Here is a 22,833-nt window from a genome sequence, read left to right on the forward strand (position 1 = left end):
TCACATATTGATGTAATGTTACACATTTATAGAAATAATGGACAAAGACTAAACTTAGAGTTTTCCGAATTTCTGAGGATGATTTTGCAACATCTGTTTTCCCTGACTCCCTAAAAATGAGCTGGGGCATACATCTGGAAAAAAAAAATACTGTGCTGTTTAAAGGGATCAACTTAAAGACTTCTTAAATATATCACAACAACCATAGAAATTTGTTTCTGGCAGATTGTATTTTTATACATGATGGCAGTGGATGCAGTTTATTATTTGCAGACAAAACTAAAAAAGTGAAAGTTTTGTGTGTAACGCTCCATTAAAGTCCCACTGCGATTATCTTTTGATCTATTTTGAAAGTGTTCCAAGTGTCTTTTAATTCAAATTAAGCGATTTTTTTTTCTACCAAAATATAAAAAAACCTGTGTAATTTTCTAGGACATAGTTTCTGCAGAAACAAGGAGCTTGTGGCTTGTCGTAGTGATTTATACGACACACTTACAAACGTTCTCCAATGGCAGTTTTGCATCTGTGTTGATTCACAACGATTAGAATAAAAGAAAAATAGGAAATTAAAATTTGAGATTAATTTTCTTTATATAAGTCATCCATCATGAGAAAAGGCCACAAGGACATGTAAAAAAAATGCCAGGAAGATGATTTTCATCATAGTGGGTCTTTAAAAACAGCTTTAAGAGCAAATGTCAGTGTGGTTTTCTTGGGCAGCATTTCACTGTAAATAAATCTTACAGTGTAAGCATCATTCCAAAGTATTTGAAAAAAAAAAAAAAAAAAAATGAAAAAACAAAACAAAAAAAACACATTGATGTGTGAAAATTGGTTGTAGTAGAGTTTACCTGTGATGGACTATATGATAACAAAGAGCTACTGTATATAGTGGTTTTGTTTTAGATGTTTTCATTTTTTGCTGTCTGGTTCTGTTTGAATCTAATCTCAATTGGTTGAGGAAAAAAAGAAAAACATGAACTAGGATGACTCCAATACTCACTCAGTTTTGCATGCAGAAAAAACTATGAGTCAGAGTCTGACTCCAAGAACATACAGCAAACTAACAGTATGTGACATGTTGGGGTGTGTTGACATGTGAGTTCATATACTTGTGCACATACCGTCATCCTTGCTCAGCAAACTCTGAAAGAGCGACATGGGAAATAGTCTTAGAGTGATTGATGATTGTAAAGCATCAACAATTTGTGCACAAATCAATTTTAATGTGTGCGTCTTACATTTAATTATGAATTCAGTCAATGATTATACCATTTTAGGTTTATTTAGACCAACAGATGCAGTTAAAAAAATACATAAAGCTATTTATGTTGCAAACCAGTTAAATCAAATACTAATACAATTATCACTTCATTTGTGTTGCAGGACAATGACTACATCATGAAGCAATAATGTAGAGTCTGAAATTACCTTTTGCAGATCCTCTATGGAGCGTTCTGTCTCTTTTAAGCGTTCCCGAAGAATTTGCTCTTTGGCTGAAATCTGAGACTCTTCGCTCTCAAGTGCACCGATTTCTGACTCCAGCCTGCAAACACGCAAACAGCTTTAACGAGGGAATGTTGAAAAATACTCTCCTTTGCATATTTCACAGGACTATTCTTATAGACTATTAAACCAAACTTTCACTCAAATTGTGATTTTAGTGTAACCTGATTATGGAGGAAAAGTCAAAAATGTGTTTTATCAAAGTGGGAAGAAAATGCAGTTGAAGGTTTATGTTTTGGTGAAATCTCAGCATGCTTTCAACACCAAGCAGAGGAATGTAGAGCAGCTTTGCATTGCCATCACCGTGCTGTGATCGTGCAGCTCTGGCAATCCTAAAACATCATCACCTCAACTCAAATTGCATCTGAAATAGGCTCAACTCACAAACAAACACTCCGTAATTGTGGACATTTAAGAGATGGATGTAGCAACAATACCAGGAAGCAGTCTGGGAGGAGGACATGGGCTTGTTTCCTTGCCTCGGAAGGGTCTTTAGGGACATTCGGAATTTGTGCACCACGACATGTGAGCATGTCGAGGTAAAAGGGCTCTTTAATTTTGTAGCCGCGTGCAGTCAACAGGTGGTCCTTCCACTGATACCAAAACGTCTGTATTGTTTAAGGGTGTATTGTCCGCCATGGGTGGGTGTGGTGGACTCAGACGTTATTATTTTTCCAACTCTGATAGCTGTAAGGACTAAAGACACATCTTTGTCGGGGTTGAGCACATGCAGTGCTTTGACAAATTAGCTTTTTTAAATATTTGCTGGCTTCCCGTTATTTACATGTTTTAGTTTGTGTTTAATTGTAGATTTGTAAATGTCCACTGATTGTTTTACAAACGAAAGCCTGTATTGCTGCTGCAACAGTCCCATTTCACAGGTTGGCATCTTAATTTCAGCAATTAAAAAGCGAAAATGTTATGACACAAATCCTACAAAATAAAAGCACATTACCACTTTCTACATAATGCACACCTGACATCATTGTAGTGAAAATATTAGGGATCACATTTAAGGCCCGTACACACCGGGACGAATTTCGCGCGCGATTTTCGCCGACATTTAACGCCTCGTGACTAAACAAAGGGCACCAATGAGAGTGTGCACACCGACGCAAAAAAACGCCTCGGGTTCGTTTTTTTTTTGACGCGTCGCGTCGAAATCTATTCGACCAATGAGAATGGCGCTTTTGCACACGTGTCTGGAGCTTCTGAAGTTGCAGTAAAACACAACTTGGGGGCGCTCAAACACAAAACTGCCATTCTGAGCACACATACCAGCGAAGAAGATAGACGTCAAGTAGCGTCTACACTGCCGCGAAAAAATAATGACGGACATTCTAAAATATCCCCGAACCAAATACCAGTTGGAGCAACTGGTGCTTGAAATATTCATGTTTTCTTTGTATGATTCTGACAAGCGCGTAAATACTTGCTATCTTCTTCTGATTGAAAAGCGACTTTAAGAAGCATAAAGTTGCGCAGCGCCACCTTGTGTACAGGAGTATTTCTGTTTACATTAAGCGCCATCTAATGTCAGGGAATGAAATTGCATGTTCACTCGGCTCATCGTCAGCGAAAATCGCCTGGGTGTGAACACAAAAAACGTGTTTAAAAACGCTGGCGAATAACGCCTGGCGAATATTCGTCCCAGTGTGTACGGGCCTTTAATCACAGTTGCTCAAAATGTCACCTTAAAAGACCCACACAGGTGAAAACTGTGTTTTTAACATGTTGTTGTGGCATTTTCTAATGATGCAGGCCACGTGAAAAAAAGAATTAAGCTTTAAATTGCATTTCTGAGTATTCCTTTATTCAAACCATTGTGAATCAGGACACAAAGACATACTGTTTAGAAAGACTGTATTTGTGATGTAGGAAAAACAAAAGGGGGGGGGGGGGGCACAAGCTATGTGTTATGCTACACCCCCGCCCCGCACCCGCTCAGCTTTGTGTGAGGAGTAGAAAGACGATGAAGAATCAACACCTATGTCTTAAAGCAGGTTGCAATTCCAAGAAGAGACATGTAGATGTTAGCGTTATTTTCTTTTTTTACCTAAAATTTGTAAGCTAGCGGAGCGTATGGAAAACATGGAGTTCTCAGCAATGGGGGGTGGGGGGTTGCCTTGTGCCAAATTACTGACGAACTACTGCCACTCTGCAGAAACTTTGTCCTAAAAAAACGACACAGATTTTTGGCTAAAAATGGCATAAAATTATAATTGAAGGACCACTGGGAACGCTTTTAAAATAGCTCAAAAAATGATTGGAGTGGGTCTTTACTATCGAGGTTCGGTTTTGTTTTCTATTAAAAACTTTTTGCATTTATAAGCAACTCTTCGTCCTTGCTATTGTTAACTCCAGCAAATATCGTCATTTGAAGGAGAACAATTGTTCACTCACTGCCCATTCTGAAGATTGTTATCAATCCTATTGTCTATTATTGGATAGATCATGAATGATGATTTTTTTTGCATTCTTTAATGTGCTTGAAAAACATGCACTTTTGAGGAGGAGAAAATAAACATGTGACAGTGACCTTGCCTTTAAAGGTGTTTGCTAAATTTTCATATCTTAGGATGTGGTTTGGAGGTAGTGCTCACTCAGTTATTTATAAAAATAGCAATGTTCTTAATTTAGATTAGCTTTGATAATAGATGCAGTAGCACACAACAGTGAATCCAAAATCTTGCTGCACAGAAAACATGGTCTCAAGTTGTGATTAAGATTCTCTAGGACATTACTTTCAGTTTATTGTATTTACAAAACATTAGGAAATACAATGCAAATATATAATCAAGCCAAATCTAATTTTTTTAAACGGTCTAAACATTTTAAAAGATTTGCACTTTAATTCAGTCTAGTACAGCAAAATCATCTACGTAAACGTCCATTTTGATGCTGTTTCCTGTTGAACTGTGGTTTAAATACTGGCTAGGTCACTCCAGAACCTTGAAATTCTTTTTATGTTAACACTCCTTTGTTGCCCAGGTGGTGTGTTTGTGTTCATCATCATGCTAGAAGATCCAGCTATGTTTCATTCTCAAAGTTCTCACTGATGGAAGGTTTTCACTGTTTCCTTGATCGATTAGTCGTCCTGATGAAAAACATCCATAATGCATGTTTTTTCCACCCTCATGCTTCACAGTTGGTGTTCTTGGGATGGCAATCCTCCTCTGGATCGTCCAGATGGTCTCTTGAAATCTGTAACTGGGTCTGGGGCGTGCTGACTTAAGCAGGGGGATTTTTGCTGCAGGTTTGGAATCCATGGCAACATAGTGTGTTACAATAGTAAAATCTCTAACTATAGTATCAAAGGTTGGTCGCAGTGGTCCCAGCTCTCTAGAGGTCATTGACAAGTTCCTCCATGTAGTTCTGGGCTGTTCTAAAGATCATTTGAACTCAGGGGAGATCTTGCATGAAGCTCCAGGTGGAGATCTTGCATTTATTTTCCCATTTTCTAATAGTTGCCTCAACAGTTGATCTATGCTCATCACGTTGCTTGTTTTGCCGTTGATGGGTTCATCCCAGTCTAGCTCAGGTCCACAATCATGTCCCTGGTGTCTTTGGACCTTTCTTTTGCCTTGGCTATGGTGGAGAGAGAGTTTAACCCTTGTGCTATCTTAGATGACCCCACCCTTACATTGACATGTTCTCCCTACCATGACAAAGGTGGATAAAGGTGGAAAGATTTCATGTAATCCATGGACACCAGTGAGGTTCACAAATCATTGAAGAAAAAAGGTTCAGCGCACTGTCTAGTGGGTCTAGATGACCCAACTCCCAAATGTTAAAGTGCCTAGGATATCACAAGGGTTAAGGGTGTTGACAGGTGTCTTTTATGAAGGTAACTAGTTCAAACATTTGAAAACACAGGGAACCAGTGGAAGATGGAAGAAAATCTTAAAGAAGAAACAGGTCTGTGAGGGACAGAATTCTAGCTATTTTGTAGGAGATAAATATTTTTTTTATCCATTATGCAATTTAGAAAAGTCACACAATGTGATTTCATGAATTCTTTTTTAATTCTGTCTCTCAAGGTTGAAGTGTATCTATGATGAACATTACAGATCTCTCTCATCTTTGTAACCCTGGTGCTATCTTAGATGACCCCACCCTCACATTGACGTGTTCTCCCTACCATGACAAAGGTGGATAAAGGTGGAAAGATTTCATGTAATCCATGGACACCAGTGAGGTTCACAAATCATTGAAGAAAAAAGGTTCAGAGCACTGTCTAGTGGGTCTAGATGACCCAACTCCCAATGGTAAAGTGCCTAGGATAGCACAAGTGTTAAATGGGACAACTTGCAGAATTGGTGACGTAAAAAATGCTTTTTGGCCCCTTTGTAAATAAAACTTCCACCCAAATGAACAGAAGTGAAAATGTCATGAAATGATAATTGTTGTTAAAAATAAAAAAAACAAGTCTTCTTAATATTAGTAATATTTTTGATGTGAACTGTCTGAAAGCTCACTGCTGAAAAAAGGTAGTAAAAGTGAGCAATAAAATCCTCAAAGACCCTGCTCTATTTTATCCTGTTTTCTGGCTCTGATTCATGAAATCACACAAACAATGTTTTGGGCTTCTGACAAACAAACTGGACAGTTTTTTGTCACGAATGGCAGGACCTTCATCACCTCTTTTTTACCTTTCCCTGCTGCTGCTGTTATCTTACGACAGCAGAAACACTGATACTGCTCTGACTATTCTTCACTGCTTCTTCCAGCCCTATTTCCCTCACCCCACCCCCATTTCTGGTAGGAAATGGGACTTCCTCTTAGCTGCAGGAGAGCCAAGCAACTGGGATGAGGAAGAAGATGTACTTTACTCACTTCTCTATTTATATTTGTTAAAACTTTATAAAATATATTATGTTTTATGGCAGCAAATTTTAAATGCATGTGTCAAGATAAATAAAGTGGACATCATCTCAGCCTTACGTAGAAAATTAAAATATAGCAGCATAGTGTAATTGTTTTTAAGTCAATTAAAATAATATTTTAAAGAACTCTCAGAAGTTCAGTTTGAACTGCAGGGTTTTCAGGTTAAAAGGTTTGTACCTACAGGTTTTGAAGCTGCCTTTACCGAAATAAACGTGTGTCTGGCACCCTCTAGTGATCCAGCCTGACTTAAGCATCAAGCTGTGTTATTCCTAACCACTGCCTTTCCTTTTTTGTCTGTTTACAACATGTTTGATTGTTTGTTTGTTTTTTAAAATTTGGGATCCTTTAATCAGGCTTCAACATGTGTCCATATATCTTACAAAACAAAACATTTTAATTATTTTGATCGGAAAATATATTTTTTTATTTTAATGTTTGCATTAGAAACATAAAAGGCTATAGGCCCCCATTCTCTTTTTGTTCTCATTTATTCAAGCCTTATTCTGAAATGACTCCAGTTAACCCTTGTGCTATCTTAGATGACCCCACCCTTGTATTGATGTGTTCTCCCTACCATGACAAAGGTGGATAAAGGTGGAAAGATTTCATGTAATCCATGGACACCAGTGAGGTTCACAAATCATTGAAGAAAAAAGGTTCAGGGCACTGTCTAGTGGGTCTAGATGACCCAACTCCCACTGTTAAATAGCCTTGGATAGCACAAGGGTTAACCAATCATGGAGCAGTTTTCATTGTGTCACCTGGGTGGGAAGCAACTGTTTTCCACATCCACAGGTACAACATCGGATTTATAGATAGGTGCATGTTTGTACTTGTGTGCTCTCAAGCAGCGCAACAGCAGACTGAGAGGTCAGACGAAATGGACCTGCAGCTTCAAATGGGGGGGGGGGGGTCAGACGGGGTCAGACATGGAGCATGTTTGTGTGTGTGAGTTTTTTTCTACTTGCTCATCATGCAGACTTCATCTGTGGTCTAAATTACGCTTTGTTGATGCAAACAGCTCAGCTGAAACTACTGACGTTGTTTGTTTTAAATGCCAACTTATGGTAAAAAATACTCATATAGACACAAACAGAAGATGTTTGAAATTTTTGACTTAATAGTATTTTTACGCTTTAAAATTTTAAAATCTGTTTACAAAAAATTTTTGTTTCAAGAAACAGATTAACTTGATATATGAAGGAAAGTTTTGTTTGACTTATTTACACTGAATTTCTAAGAGAAATTGATATTAAAATGTGTTTTTCATTTCCTCCTTCAAGATAATTAAGGTGCAGAAAGGAGGATTGCTCTAGCTGTTAAAATAGGATATATATTTGAGGAAAGGTGCACACAGGTACTAATTGTTTGAGTTAAATACAGTTATTTTCAGACACAATATTTCCAATTATCAGAGTAAATTACACAACTTATTCTAAGAAAATAACACCAAGACAAATTCTTGTGGTTCTATTGGCAGATTATTTTTCCCTGAAAACAAGAAGAAGAAAAAACATCTTATATTCCACATTTTTTACTTGTTATTGAGACATACACTTTTTCCCAGTTTATCAACCCTTTACATGTTTCCAAAATAAAAAGGGAAAACGTGACGTAACAATGGACTGAAAAAACAAGATTTTGTTCAAGATTTTATTGTTCCTCTGACATTAAACTGTCCAAGTCAAAACATACAACAAAGATGAGAGTGGAGTACCCATGTGAACTGTAGAGGCCATCTTTTAACAGAAGTGCTGAAGTATGGCAAATGGGCAAAAGCAAAAAATGTTGGCTCACAGATTTTTCCAGTTTCTGTCATGAGTTTGAGTTTTAATCTGTCTTCCAGATCCCAAACAGGCTCTGGAGGTCAGCAGATCACAAACACAGCATCACGTTTGACATTCTTTTTTTTAGGATCTTCAGTTCAGGCTTTTAGATTAAACAGTTTTTTATGTTCTTTCTTTGTCTGCAATTAAATGTACTAAAAAAGTTCAAGTTTAAGCCAATATCTTTTTCTGTCTATGCAAATATTATGAGAAGAAACTGGAAATACTTTCTGATTAATCTAAATAAAGAGGATTTTTTTAAATGTTCTTAAACATGGGTCATAGCTTAATTTATTTTATGTTTTCTTATGATGTCCTTCATATTTAATGTCTTAAGACCTGGCATCCACATGCGTGGACATCACACTTTGGGTCATATTACCACAGTAGTTAATTCAGCTGTGACTACATATGTGGAGAGTTAGCTCAAATATGAAGGTTAAGATGCATTGAAGGGCTGATATTATATGTTCATTTCAGAAAGTTTCTGGTAACAACACAAACTCGGACAAAAACATGTAGAGGTGATGAATCCATCCATCATGCTTATTTTTGATCTATTCAGAGACATTTTTGTTGAGTCTAACTTTGGCTATATTTACATCTGAAATAAATTGTGTCACTTCTGATGCTGAACTGTAAGTCAGGGGTGGAGCTAGGGGGTGAACAAGGAGGGCTGCTGCCCCCTCAGCAAAAAGCTTTACCCCCCCACTTGCACCTCTCAATTTTCGCTTCAATATTGTGATCATTAGTAATAGCACATCAGCTAAAAGAGCTGCTGTGTTTTTTAATAGTACTGGGTTATTACTGAAATTTTAATGAATAAAACCTATTTCTGATCCTTTGATTTGTAAATGCCTTCCACTCTGCTGTTCTCATTTGCCACCATTCCAAAGTTATTTGCCCCCCTACTCCCCATTCTTGTGGTCTGGATGGGGTAAGCTTCACTTCAAGAATCCTATTTCTAAACAACCAGAACAATACAATCAGTGATTCATTCAGCAGAAGGAGGACGGCGATCCAGAATGCATCGTGCTTTAACAAATAGGTCATTTATTCATCACCGACCAAGATAAGATTCAATATAATAGAGGAATGGTGGTAAACCCAGAATGAATTCAACAAGAAAAAGTTATGTAAACACTGATTTATAACTAACCGATAAAATTCTCAGTAGATTTATGAAATATTCAGACCTGCATACAAGTAAAGTACCGATCCATGTATAAAAAGGAATGCAGATGTAGAAACCCAAAAGCCATGTGCATCTGGAACCGAGCATGGGTCCAAAAGAGAGCATATGTGGGGGTCAGGGAGTCTTTTTCCGTAATGATGGAGACATCTGTAAAAACCACCCATTATGTCTACACTTTTTATGTTCTCTCACCCTGTAAAGTTTTTCTCTGTCGTTCAACCACATTGGTTTTTTCAACTTTATTCCGTGCAGGAGGGGGTTCTGCACAAACTGTCTCTGTTTCTTCCCTTCAGTCTCACTGACTGCAGGTATTGGTGGGAAACAGGCAGCACAAAGATAGCTCTGTCTTTTTATGGGATTTTTTTGCTTATGGGTATCAGCAGGCAGGGCCTACAACCCCATACAAGGCTACTGCTGTTGTCTGGATGCCTTTGTGTTATGTTTTTTGTTTCTATCATTTTGTTTTCCGATGTGCTTTTATTAGGTTTGTGATATTCTGAAGGGGGATCCTTGTTCTGTCTTTCTTCTGGAGTCTCTTTAAAGCTCCGTAGATGAAGGTTTGTTCTCCGATGACTTTCCAGATGTTTTTTCTCTTTCCTCTGTTACGAGGTTACAAGAGGCTCCACAGCTGAACATCTGCTTTGTCTTTGTCACTCTCTGTCGTTAAAGCGGGGCACTGAGGTCAAATGAGGCATTTTGAGCTTCTGTTCTTTTAGTTACAAGAACGTGGGGTCTTTTTCTTAAATCATTGAGGTGAATACGTGAAAATGTAGGTATTATATATGATTTAATCCCTTCTCTTTGTACTTTTTCACTGTGAAAAGCACATTTATCTAAGGGTACTTAAACTGCTAAACTGTTCCCCCCTGTTCCTATCAATAGTGGAAAGACTCCAGTTGCCCTGACCCCAAGATATTCTGGGATAGTGTTCCACAGAGTGTAAATATTGGCCTTCTTTTAACTGAAATGCACATACAAACACATGAAGTTACTCATGTTTTCTGTTGTCCAGGGAGATGATTGTATCAAATTTCCAATCTTTGCAGAGGCAAACACTCCTTTACTAGCAGCGTGGGTCAAAACTGCCTTTAAACTGAACACTTTGCATGTCAGGGGCGTCCAGTTTCAATGCTAAATGAATCCACAGACATCAAAGGTGCTGAAGCGCAATTTAAGCATCCGGAATGGCGGTCTGGTGACAGCACGTTTTGAGTGACACAACAATACAGCGTGGTGAAAATTCTGACACGCAGTAAATATTTGGCTGTGCCATGTGAGTTCAAATATCATGTCAACCAATCAGGACCTCAGCTTTGGCTCGTGACACGTTGATGACGTGATCAGCGGATGGAGTCCAAAGCTAACATGGAGGGGAATCTGTTTGTTTTCGTCCTGAACTTCATATTTTTGTTTCATCCATTTACTGTTGAAACTGCACTGGAGAAATTGTATGTTTTTTAAGTCTTTGCCAAAATTCAACAGATGAAAAACATAAAGTAAGTGCACAAACGTTTTGGCCAAAACCTTCTTTGACGTCAACTTTTTTGGGTTTGTTTCTCCATCTTAAAAGAATTTGCTGTAAACTTGTAGTCCCTCTTTTTGCAGAATCCTGACTGCAATCTTTAACTCTTTTGGCCCTCTGCTGCCAGCTTTGTCCGCCCACACAGCACATGAACCCAACCCTAATGCTTTAATAAAAAAGCAAAAACACAAGCAAAGACACACTAAAGTGGAGCGCTGTTAACACTTTAATTGCTTATCTAGTAATTAAAACCCCAAACTGCCATATGTTTTTCATTTGAAAGGCTGTATTGGCTATTTTGAGCAGCAGCTGAATGAAGTAATTCACACAGAACAGCCACACAATCATGACTGTACTCCCTCCCACAATGCTGTCGTTTGAGCATTCACTGCTGTTCTGTTTTGGAGCAAAGTAAATGTTATCCCAGCGTCCCTTCATAACCTGCAGCAGCTAACAGCCTCCCTTTCATGCAGCATGAAGGATGAGGATGTGGAGCCAGAGCCTGGCTGACCGATGTAAACCCCATCTGAGCATGCTCTCATCTTCATCACTCATAAACTATGAAACGATGCATTTGTCAGCATTCTTCCTGTTAGCGCTTTAAATGTTTTTGTGGATATTTCATATGTTATGGGCATTCCACTTTTGCACGGGTCTCAAAAGTTTTCAGAATTGGAGGCTACTGAGGAGAAGGTTTTTAACGATGCTACGTCTACACGTGCATTCAAGCGACCAATCACGATGTTACGTTCACATTGAGCTTCTATTTTTTTAGTGACCAGAACTAAACATGCTAAGTATGTTCACACCGGGCTCTGAAAGGTGTGTTCCAGTGTCCACGTTTAATGATGCTACATTCGCAAAGGCTCAGGAATGTGCGTTCAAGCAACCGCTTTTACCGATGCTACGTTCAGACCGGGCCCGTGAAATATGTGTTTAAGCGAACGCTTTCAATGATGCTACGTCCACTCCGGGCTTGGAAACGCACGTTCAAGTGACCCCTTCCAATAAAAGCCCATGGAAACACCTGTAAATGCACGTTTCGGGGTTCCACATATAAAACTCTCCGGTTTATGCGTCACGATGCAAGTTTTCAAGTCCGTTTTTGGGCCTACATACAAAATTACGGCCATTGAAGGCTTTGACACTTCACACCAAGCGTGCACTAGTATCGGATAGTGACAGTCCAGTGTCAACACTGTATGCTAAAAGCACAATAAGAATGCCTGTTTAGCATGTTTCTTGAAGGCACATCACATGCCTGATCTGCTCGATAAATGGATTATTTGCTGCAAAGTACTAAATGAAACTTTTGTTCGTCATGGAAAAGTAGCCATGGAATACTTCACTCAGAGGTGGTGAATTTTCACCGGGTGCCGGGTACTTTTGAGACCCCTGTCTTTGTTCTCGTCTTATGAAACAAAAGTTCTAAAATTCCTGACAGTTTTGAGTCATTTTGGCAAAAAAAAAAGATGTTTGGGCAATGTTTTTCTTTTAGAACTCTCTGATGCCTTCAGGGTACTCCTGTAAATCTGCTTGTCTCTTTTTTCCCGCAGAAGACAGAGCAGCTCAGTCCCGAATGTCCCACCCTGCATAACAATAGCTGGTGAGCTAGTTGTACTTTATTCATAGCATGATCTCATGCATCAGCCTCACAGAGCAGTGACTGTCTCACAGCTATCTTTGAATCCGGAAGCTCCTCCTGGAGACAAAAACAAGGAAAGCGCGCGCACAAACACATCACTCTCCCTTTTGGATCCCTCTCTTTATCTTCCTCACTTCCTCTGACACTTACACTCTTCTTTACCCATACTTCACTCTCATCTTCCACTTTATATCTTTTGTCTCCAGCCCTCATGTTCCCTTTTATCCCGCTCATCTTTTTTTCTCTTTGTTATATCTGTCTCTCAGTTACGCTAAATCCTTTGGTGTTTCAAAGCTAAAATGTTCAGAGCTGCAAAAAAACCCCACAGTTTAGCCTCAGAAAATTAAAGCCCTGTTCTGAGCCTTAATTAAAGATGAAAACATGGCCGTTTCGCTTGTTCCATCATTGCTTCATTCGCTACACTCATTCTCCGTTACACTGATTTAACAAGAGCAAGCCACAGTACACACTAACTCTTTCTTTAAATCCTGTGGTTTGCACCTCCTGTCTGTTTTTGTGAATCACCCACAAATCCTAATTAAAAATCACTTTCAAAGCATTTGCATGTGCACACAGTTTTGTACCCTTTTCTATATGATCTTAGTTGCTCAGGCCCCATTAGACTGGAACATATAGCAAGGCATTTTTTTTACCCTCATCACCTTTCAGTCAGCGCTTCGGTATAGACAGAAACTAATATCTTGAATCACTTGTTCTCAGGTTGGCGTAGAATCAAATCCTTCAGTCTGACAGACTAAAATGTTAATGTGCTTTTCTGTATCCTTTGACCAACTGGTTTATCAGTGGTGCATAAACATCAGCAAAAACTGTCCAAGTTTAAACTGAAATCGTAGTGCAAAGTGTAGTACCTGTGTATCATGTGTTCCAGTCTCCTTCCTTGCTCTTCATCCAGCTCCAGCTGTTTCCGTCGAGACTCCTCTTCTTCTGGTCCCATTCCCTGGAGGAGCCATCGATCGCGCATGGCTTTGGACTGAGGGCGAGAACAGAAACTTGTGAAGTGCTTGTAGGTGGATTTTTATTCTAAAGTATATACTCAGGAATGAAGCTACATCACATGTTAAGAGAAAAAGTTAAATTTGATATTAAGAAATGGTATTTATAAGAAGGTGGAAAATATTTCTAAAAAATGTGTAAATACTTCTGTGAAATCACCTGCATTGCAAGAACACCACAGGTGTTCCTGCAGGGAATCGGATCTCTGTGAGGTGTGCAGCACTTTATCACAAAGGAAAAACCTATGATACACCAGCAATTGTTTGAGGCACAATACTTTCTAACAATGGAGCTAGCTAAATGTCCAACACGATACTCCAGTGTAAGTCATTCAACAATCTACTTTACTTTACTTTACAATAATGTTTTAAAGCTTTCCAACATGGAGCCAAAAAGGAAAACTTGTAGATTATTTAAGTATTTTCCCTTTAACCCTTGTGCTATCTTAGAAGACCCCACCCTTGCATTGACGTGTTCTCCCTACCATGACAAAGGTGGATAAAGGTGGAAAGATTTCATGTAATCCATGGACACCAGTGAAGTTCACAAATCTTTGAAGAAAAAAGGTTCAGCGCACTGTCTAGTGGGTCTAGATGACCCAACTCCCAATGTTAAAGTGCCTGGGATAGCACAAGGGTTACGGATTTAAAATCATTCTACAAATCTAGGTCATTTTGAAGAGAGGATTCTTTCTTGTTTTGCACCTCTTTGGATGAATGTCGTGGGCTAATTTGCTTCCTCTTATCGCAATACTTGAGAGTCCACTTGACAGTCTGTTTACATTCACACAGCCACTGAACCATGCCAGGGTTCACTCCCACCCTGAAACTGGCAGGTTGTGGGCTTAAATCCATGGTTGACGAATACCAAAGACTCTAAAAATGGGACCCCATGCCTCCTATCTTGACACTCAGCAGGTTGAATTGACGGGTTAAAGCACCATATGGTTCCCAGGTGTGGCTGTGTCTAGAGTTTACTGCTCCCCCAGGGGATGGGTCAACTACAAACTATTGGGACTTTAATTTAAATGCGTCATTATTGTTTTTCCCTTCAACAAAAGAAATCCAGCTGAAACCAAAACAAGCTGAAAAGACTTTTTTCTTGATCCTTTTTGTATCACCTAGCATTATTTAAACAGACTTAATAGGTTTTCTCCTCTTTAATGAAGGGTTAATGAATGAGTCATAATCTATCAGATTATTTTTATTTTAAATGGCTGCTGATGTTTTCCTGTGATCTTCAGAACGACTCCCAGCTTGGTGATGTTGGTCTAACTTCAAACTTTTATTTTGTATGAAGGGAGCGTTGATGTTTCCAGGCTGTCCGTCTTGACCCGATTGATCAAACTCAGTCAGCTTCCGCTTTGTTTTATCATCAGTATTATCTGCCGTCTCAGCAGGCAATAATTGAGGAGCCCTGAGTGAGCATGCTCGCTTTGTGCAAACACACAGCAGCACCGCTGCACTCCTCCAAACGCTCCCCTTTGGGTTTCTCTGTTTCTAGAAGTTATTAACTGGCAGTGGAGCATAACAAATTTCTGTTTTGCTGTGTGTGTGTGTATGTGTGTGTTTGCCTTGCACCGCCAGAACAAACAAGTGGAAGTTCTTTCACACACAAGCGGTTTAAAAACACAAAGAGAACTCAACGGCTATTAACTGGAAACAGCTCTTATTGTCTGTCCCAGAAGGTCCCTTAGTGTTGAAGCAATCACTGCAGTAAATCGGTCTGTTGTTGATAAAATATTTTGCAGAAACACAACCTCCAAAGAAGTATATTCACAAGAAAAAAAAGGGTTTTCCTTAGTTTTTTTTTTTTTAAATAATTAAAGACGAATGTTTTTTTGTGATTCACCCAAAGGATGTATTTGGTTTTCCCCGCAGATTTCTCAGATTTGACTTCAGAACGTGGTGAAGGTTTGACCATTTTTCTGCATTATTAAGAGACAGATGTTGTTCTGGTTTGCAGTTATTCCTCTCAGAGGTGGAGCTGTCTCAGAATAAGAGCAAGGGGGAAAAAAACAGGGTGTTTCCTCCTGGGGGATTGACTATAGAGATATCAGACAAACAGCAGAGATACTACACAGTATTTGTATCTCTATTTCCTGTCTCTCATAGGCTCATCCTCTGTGTTTGGCCTTGGTTAAAAAAGTAATCAAAAAATCAGTGGGTGTATGTAACTAAAGCTTTAGTCAGTCATAAAACGCATTTAAAGTTACAAGTTTTGGAAACATGGCAATCTTCTCGCCCACATTGGATTTCTAGCTTCTTGAATAGACAAGTGCCAAATTTGTGTTGATGTAATCAAAGTCTGACTTTGTCGCCAACACACTGTGAAGTGGCATCACTTTGCCTAACCTTTGGCTGTTTACCGTCACACTGTGGCTGTTGGCTGCAGCGCTCACACCAGTTCCTCTGAAGACAGAGAGGCACAAGAAAAACGCCACCACCACACATTGAATTAGTTTGTGTGCCCATTGAAGCGCTGCACTCCCACACAGTCAGGCTGAACCTGAACATCACACTTTCAAACTCATGAGGTTTGCAAGAGCCAATGTTTGCTTTCACACAGCTCTCTGGCGCCAAGTATCACAAAGATTTGTGTACTCAGACTTCTGAAACCTGCCTATTTTGTTCTTCAATATGCAGTAAACACCTCAATATGCTTAAAAAAAACTGGACATTTCCATGTAGTTGTCAAAGATGTGACAATAACCCAAAAATGACAATCTGCTTCTATACAGTAAAACAGGTTGGAACCAGAAAAGGAGAAAAACAGCAAAAGAAAATACATATATATATGTGGAACAAAATAAAAGTGTAATAAAAGCACCTATATAATTATGTTCTATATTTTCTATTTAAGGTACAAACAGATTGTACTGATATACACTGGATATTGACTACCGGTAATTATAACCAAACATTTTGGAGATTTTACTCAATTTACATCCTATTGCATATCAGCATTGCAGTTTGCAAAAAGAATATTATAAAATATAAAAAGAAGATTTATTTATTTGTTTATGTGTTTAAAAAGTAACAGAAAGGAAGCAATTAATCAATAACACGACCATAAGGCGAGGGATTACATAAATGCGCTTCCTTTTCAAGAAATTAACTAAAATCTTTTTGCTAAACGTTACATTCAACGGGTTCAATTGTATATATAAGCACAAATATGTCTGATTTTGATTAAGAGCTATTACAATGGCAACATTTACATGCATATGTGGATGGATATATATGGATAGGTATGTTTTTTTCCTTTTAATTTTTTATTTTCCAATCAAATCATCTTTAGTCTGTTTTTCTTCCTTATTAGTTTTTTGTTTGATAGCTTGAAATAAATCTATTCCAAATCCAGTTCCAAAGTAACAAAACTAAAAAAAAAAAAAATAATAAATGACTGATGCCGTTAAGTTTTTGCCACAAACTGTTCCAAAAGCTCTTTCAAAATAAGCTACAGTGATGAATCTTACATTTTCTTTGCTCTACATAAAGTAAGCAGTATAAAAAGCCACATAGCTGCTAAAAAAACATGCAGCAAATGATCATAGTGGCTACATTGAGCTAAAATATTACATTTGAATGTAATAACTTTGGTGCAATGTTGTTGTAGCTTAATTCTCATGACATAATGAACTAAAAAGAGGAGATTATCAAGTCTGACTATCCTACAGCACTGCTGGCAGTTTTCTACCACTTTACCCACAAAGCACTGGTGAGCTTGATGTATAAAGTGTTACCAGTGGATCCTTTGAGAACCAGCCTGATCTTTGATCTCTCTCACGGCGTTTAAACAGACTTTCCATTTCCTGTTTAGCACTAAAACCATATGCTGGAATCTTAAAGAAAAAGTTTGAAGTCATCTGAAGAATACTCATCAGAGCCTAAAAGTATCAGCTAGAACAAAACTGGCAAGGATGCTTATATGCCAGCAGAGAAAGCCAGCACATACTGCTAAACAGAAAGAGCTTGTTCAGGTCAAGCTGTGCTCTGGAGTCACAATGTTTACACGTTCCCAGTCTCAGACGAACGCCCCCATTCTGGAAAGGCTGGGATCAAGCAGCCTAAAGGTCCTTATCAAACCTCTGGGGTTTCCATTTCCTCTCCCAAGCCGCCGTGCCTCTGGAAAAGTCACAACAAAGCTGTCTTCATGCTGCCCGGCTGTGTGGCATTCAGAAGTAATTACCATTAAATGGGATGTGTTACCAGATGTTGATTACATCTGGAGTTCAAGCCTGTTGGAGCTGAATGCGGGAAAGCTAAACAGAGCAGCACGCAGAGGACTTTGAAGACCAAAAAAAACAAAAAAACAAGCTCGATTTCACAAACAGACCAAAGCAGTTTGGATTTAGATGATCTGTTCCGACAAATCAGCACAACTGGGATGTTTGAATTCAATTATCTTGAAGCTTTAGGTTCGCTTAGAATTTTCCTTTTTCCCTTCAAATCACATCTATCATGTTAAGAGATACAGTAGAAACAGATGGAAGCAAAAAGAGTTAAAAACATTTTTTATAAATTAATCGTATGTTTTTTAGCAATTGCTTCCCATTATAATCATGATTAGCATCATCTTATTAGGGTTAACCCATCATCTTATTTTTCTTCAAAACATGTCGTGAGTGGGACCAAAATAAGTCAGTCCTTCACGTCAGACTCAACATCTATTACAAAAAGCAAACAACAACAACATATTGTTAAGTAATAAACACTACAGTACGTTTTGTTCAAATAAATTACTAAATCCACATGGATGAAATGACTGTTTTCCCGTCTGTTGGTTTTCCAAAAATGGTAGTAAACCCCTAATATGTGGACTCCAATTTTTATAACAAAGCGGCCCATTCATGCCATGGAAGGCTTAATAGCTCTAATTAGTGTATGGAATGTATTTTTAATATAAATATTGGCTACCAGCTGTTGCTAACACAACAGGCATCCTCATCCCTTGCCCACCCAGGGTCTGGTTTTAAAGCTCCTACAAATTCTTTTGAAGGAAAAATAGTAGTAATTTGCTCCACAGAAGCACACATTTTCTTTTGTACATTTTATGAGTATATTTATGTAAAAAGATGGAAGAAAAATGTCTATTTTTTCACTTTTCCACTCTCTGAGCTTTCTCAGACCTTTCAACTGTGGACAAAAACAAGCTTAAGAGTGGTCACTTATCATTTTAGTTCAGCAAAATCAAGAACATTAGTTAATAGCTGGGATTTTTCTTCAAATCTTATAATCCATCAGGACCTGTGTCACCATAATTTCATATACTTTGCTGTATTTGCCAAAACGAAAATCTTGGTTTACTGTTGAAAGCCAGCAACAACTTAATAAAGGTTATATTTTTACATTTGTGTTTAGATCTACATTTTTTTTTCCTAAAAAGGAAACTGGTTTGGCTGACAAGCACAGGAAAAAAACACTTAATATGTGGATATTTGGACGGAGCTACGTACGACCTCTCAGCCAAAAGCCACAGAGCATGGGTATGCGGCTGAGGGGTAATTAAACAGGTTTTTAAAGCAGGCATGCATTTATTTATCAGAACCAGATTATAAATTAATCTGCAAATATATAACCCCTATCTGAACTATTCATCTCACTTCTTTTCACCTCTTCTTTAAAAAAAAAAGATGCTTTGCCTTCAATTATTGTTCTTATTTTTGTTCTTTAAATGGGACAATATATCAGATTAAGCTATATCCTAAACAAAAACAAACATTACTACGCCCAAAAAACAGAAAAGAGTGAGGACAACCTGTTTAATTTTCAATCTGCAGAGCTCCTAAATTTACTTTAATCTAATTTGCTAAATCATAGCAAAGGCCATCTTGTAGCACTTTGCAGATTGGTTCCTGTCCAGTTGCATGCACTCTAACTCTTAGTAATCTCATCTGTCCAAATAATGATTGGGCTACATCTGTTATCTGCCTTAAAGTATTTATGAAGCACAGAAATATTGACACCAAGTGTCTAACAGATGATGACTTTGGCTTTGCACATGTGCAGATGGGGTTTTTACTCACCCAAACCAGCAGATTTGTTTCCTAAAATCCCCTTTTACCTTAATGTTTGTTATTCAGAGGAGTAAGGGTTTGAGGGTGACGTCCTAACAACCTGGATAGAAATATTTAAAAGAAGCCACTGAAGTTTCATCAGAATTTCTGTGCTTCTCATCCTCTGGAAGTTTTACACCCTGGTGAAAATTGAACATGAGGAGAGCATGTGTTTCTGAAAAAGGACACAAGTGAACATAAAGTGCACAAATAATAGTGTAACCTTGTGCAGACTGGTTGTGTGGTGGACTTAGTGTGTCGGAGGAGCGTTACTGCAGAGCATTTTTTTATTTTCCTCTCATCAGAAAAAGTTTTTTTTTCCCTTAAAATCTGTCATTTGTCAGTTAATCAGCGTAAATTTAAAGCTAGTGTTTACACACATGCACACACTAACCTTAACATGTTGAAGCTGCAGCACCAGATCATCTAGCTGATTCCGTTTGTCTTCAATCTCTGTTTGTCGTTTTCGTTTTTCCTGTGGTAAAAAAAGATGACACAAAAAACATAAATCATCCGTATAAATGTTCCTGACAAATTGACGTATTTTTTACCTTTACTTTAACTGATTAACAGATTTTTGAAAACACTGATTAGATTCATCTCTTAGGAATACATTTTTTTTCACAGTTATATGTAAGAGTACACGTTAAAGACATCTCTTGATCTATTTTTGAATGTGTTCACAGAGGTCTTCTAGTTATGATTATGCCGTTTTTAGCCACCATCAAGAAAACCTGTGTTGTTTTTTAGGACAAAGTTTCTGCAGAGCCACAGGAGTTCATTAGAGATTTGCCTCGGAGTTGTGGGGATGTCCATAAGCCTGCCCTCACTTCCCATCCTCCATCTGTTTACAGGATCTCCCACTAGCTTTCAACACCTCACAACCTCAACCTAACATTACCAGTGCAACAGTATTGTAGTTATCCAGCCACATTTCAGACAGATACCAGCTCAGACGAGGAAAAAACGAAGAAGAGACTGTATATGTTGTGCATGAAACTGTAAATGATGAGAGATTTTCGTCAATACCTGGATGTTTATAAACTTCTACTCTTTTGTCTGCTTTGTTCAGCCATTTTATACATACATATCTATCTATCTATCTATCTATCTATCTATCTATCTATCTATCTATCTATCTATCTATCTATCTATCTATCTATCTATCTATCTATCTATCTATCTATCTATCTATCTATCTATCTGTATATATTTACATATATATATTTACATATATATATTTACATATATATATTTACATACATATATGTAAATATATATGTGTGTATATATATATATATATATATATATATATATATATATATATATATATATATATATATATATATATATATATATATATATATATATATATATATATATAGAGGGAGAGAGAGAGAGAGAGAGAGAGAGAGACATATCTATATATATATCTTGTTTTAAGCAATATTTCCAGTTCCCTTAACCATCTAACAGAAGCTCTGATGTGTAAAGTAAAAAAAGACAACAACCGGTGTGGGTACCGGATGTTCTCGGGCTGCCGGATGTTCTCGGGTTCCTTCGGGGTCCTTCGACCAATGATGACGTCACACTATTTGATTGGCTGTAAGTTGCCAAGACCAATGAGTTAACGTCGCTAAGTTTTTTAAAAAAAAAACTTTATTGACAATTGCGGTATCATACATTAAATAACGAACAATAACAATGTAATCAATATTACCTCGAAGATCAGTCACCATTGCCAAACATAACATATTAACATAGAAAATAAAGAATAGAGGGGAAAAAAACAATGAACATAACACACAACTAAATAAAAACATAAGTATAATAAAATAAAGGAACATAAAACCAATCTAAATAGTCTAATACTAGTTAGGGGAACTCGTGAAGTTTGTATTTCTAAACAAAACTAAGCAACTTCAAGCCATTCTTCTTTTTCATAAAATGAAGTGATTGAAAGTAAAAACAGAGCTCTTTATGAAATGTTATAAAAAGTGGTTTGGTCTTCAAAAATTTATTTTTGTGCATATAAAACTTTCCTTGCAATATCAAGATATTAAGAACTGTATTTTCTGGTCTATTATATGATACCACACCGAATAGAAAATTTTTTGAGTGTAAATGAACTGGCATTGCAATTTGGGAAGAATACCAGAAGCAGAACTCATCCCAGAATGTTTTTATAACTCCACAGTTAAAGAATAAATGATCCACCGTCTCAATGTCATTCAAACAAAAACTGCAGTCCTTCTCTTCAAACCCAAAACGAATCCTCAAAAATTCCTTAGATGGGTACGACGTCGCTAAGTAGTAAAATCGCTAAACGTAAAATCGCTCGCTAAGTAGTTTGTCCAACTGGTGTTACCGTAGGGTGAAGTCATCATCGGTCGAAGGACCCCCGAAGGACCCTGAGAACATCCGGCGGCCCGAGTCGATTCGGTACCCACACCGTCAGTTCTGACATGACTTCACAGCCCCAGATCTAGGAATTTCCCACAATTTCCATGTACTTTTAAAGTTAAAATGCTTTATTTGGGTTTTATTGAAAAAAATAACTTATTTAAAGCTGAAATAATAAGTGACAGCAGCATCGTAACCCTCATAGACTGAATGTTTGAGCCTTAAGGGATAGAGCAAAATATGATGTGAATGTGTACTGACAGGAAGTGAGGTATTGTATGGGTTATAGGTCTAAGTTTATCAAAGAATGAGAGACTCACAAGTCATGACCAGAGGAAACCTCTGACAAGCATGAAATTAACCTGGAAATACACTATACTGATGTGCAGAAAATAAGATTAATGCACACCAGGAATCAGTGTGGACTCAAGAGTTTATCTATGGATGGCAATGCTTGGAAATGTAAACACAGGAGGTCCCAGTGCAAGTTCATGGGAGACAGAGGCTGTGTAGTTTCACTGCCGTTCTATGGGAGTCCAGCTTAGATTTCTTGGACATTTCCTGTCAGCTAAATATAGCTCTGAGGGAAAACCCCAAAACTTGAATAAATCCTGGGCCATGTTGTCAGCAAAGTAAGCCAAGTGTCAGGCAGAAATAAATAAATGCAGAAGCCATGACAATCAGCAAAACGGACATCTGAAGCACAAGAGCTCTCAGAGGTAGCCTGTTTTTTAAAGCCGCAGTTTGAAATCAAAATCAGCTTTAACCGTTCTGCCT

The 22,833-nt window shown here is 37.9% G+C and overlaps 1 protein-coding gene across 4 annotated transcripts in view; it reads right to left on the reverse strand.

Moving 5' to 3' along the window:
- Positions 1–22,833, reverse strand: part of LOC101161568 (A-kinase anchor protein 2) — an 87,138-nt gene that overhangs the window by 41,353 nt on the left and 22,952 nt on the right. For all 4 annotated transcript variants that reach the window (XM_011481945.3, XM_011481944.3, XM_004075004.4 and 1 more), the window contains exons 3-6: positions 20,048–20,128; positions 13,451–13,572; positions 1,432–1,546; positions 1,125–1,146 (exon numbers count right to left, since the gene is read on the reverse strand). In XM_011481945.3, the coding sequence (XP_011480247.2) occupies positions 1,125–1,146; positions 1,432–1,546; positions 13,451–13,572; positions 20,048–20,128 (340 nt within the window). The remainder of the gene's footprint in view (positions 1–1,124; positions 1,147–1,431; positions 1,547–13,450; positions 13,573–20,047; positions 20,129–22,833) is intronic.

This window comes from Oryzias latipes, chromosome 12, assembly GCF_002234675.1.
Source record: "Oryzias latipes chromosome 12, ASM223467v1".
Lineage (NCBI taxonomy): Eukaryota > Metazoa > Chordata > Actinopteri > Beloniformes > Adrianichthyidae > Oryzias > Oryzias latipes.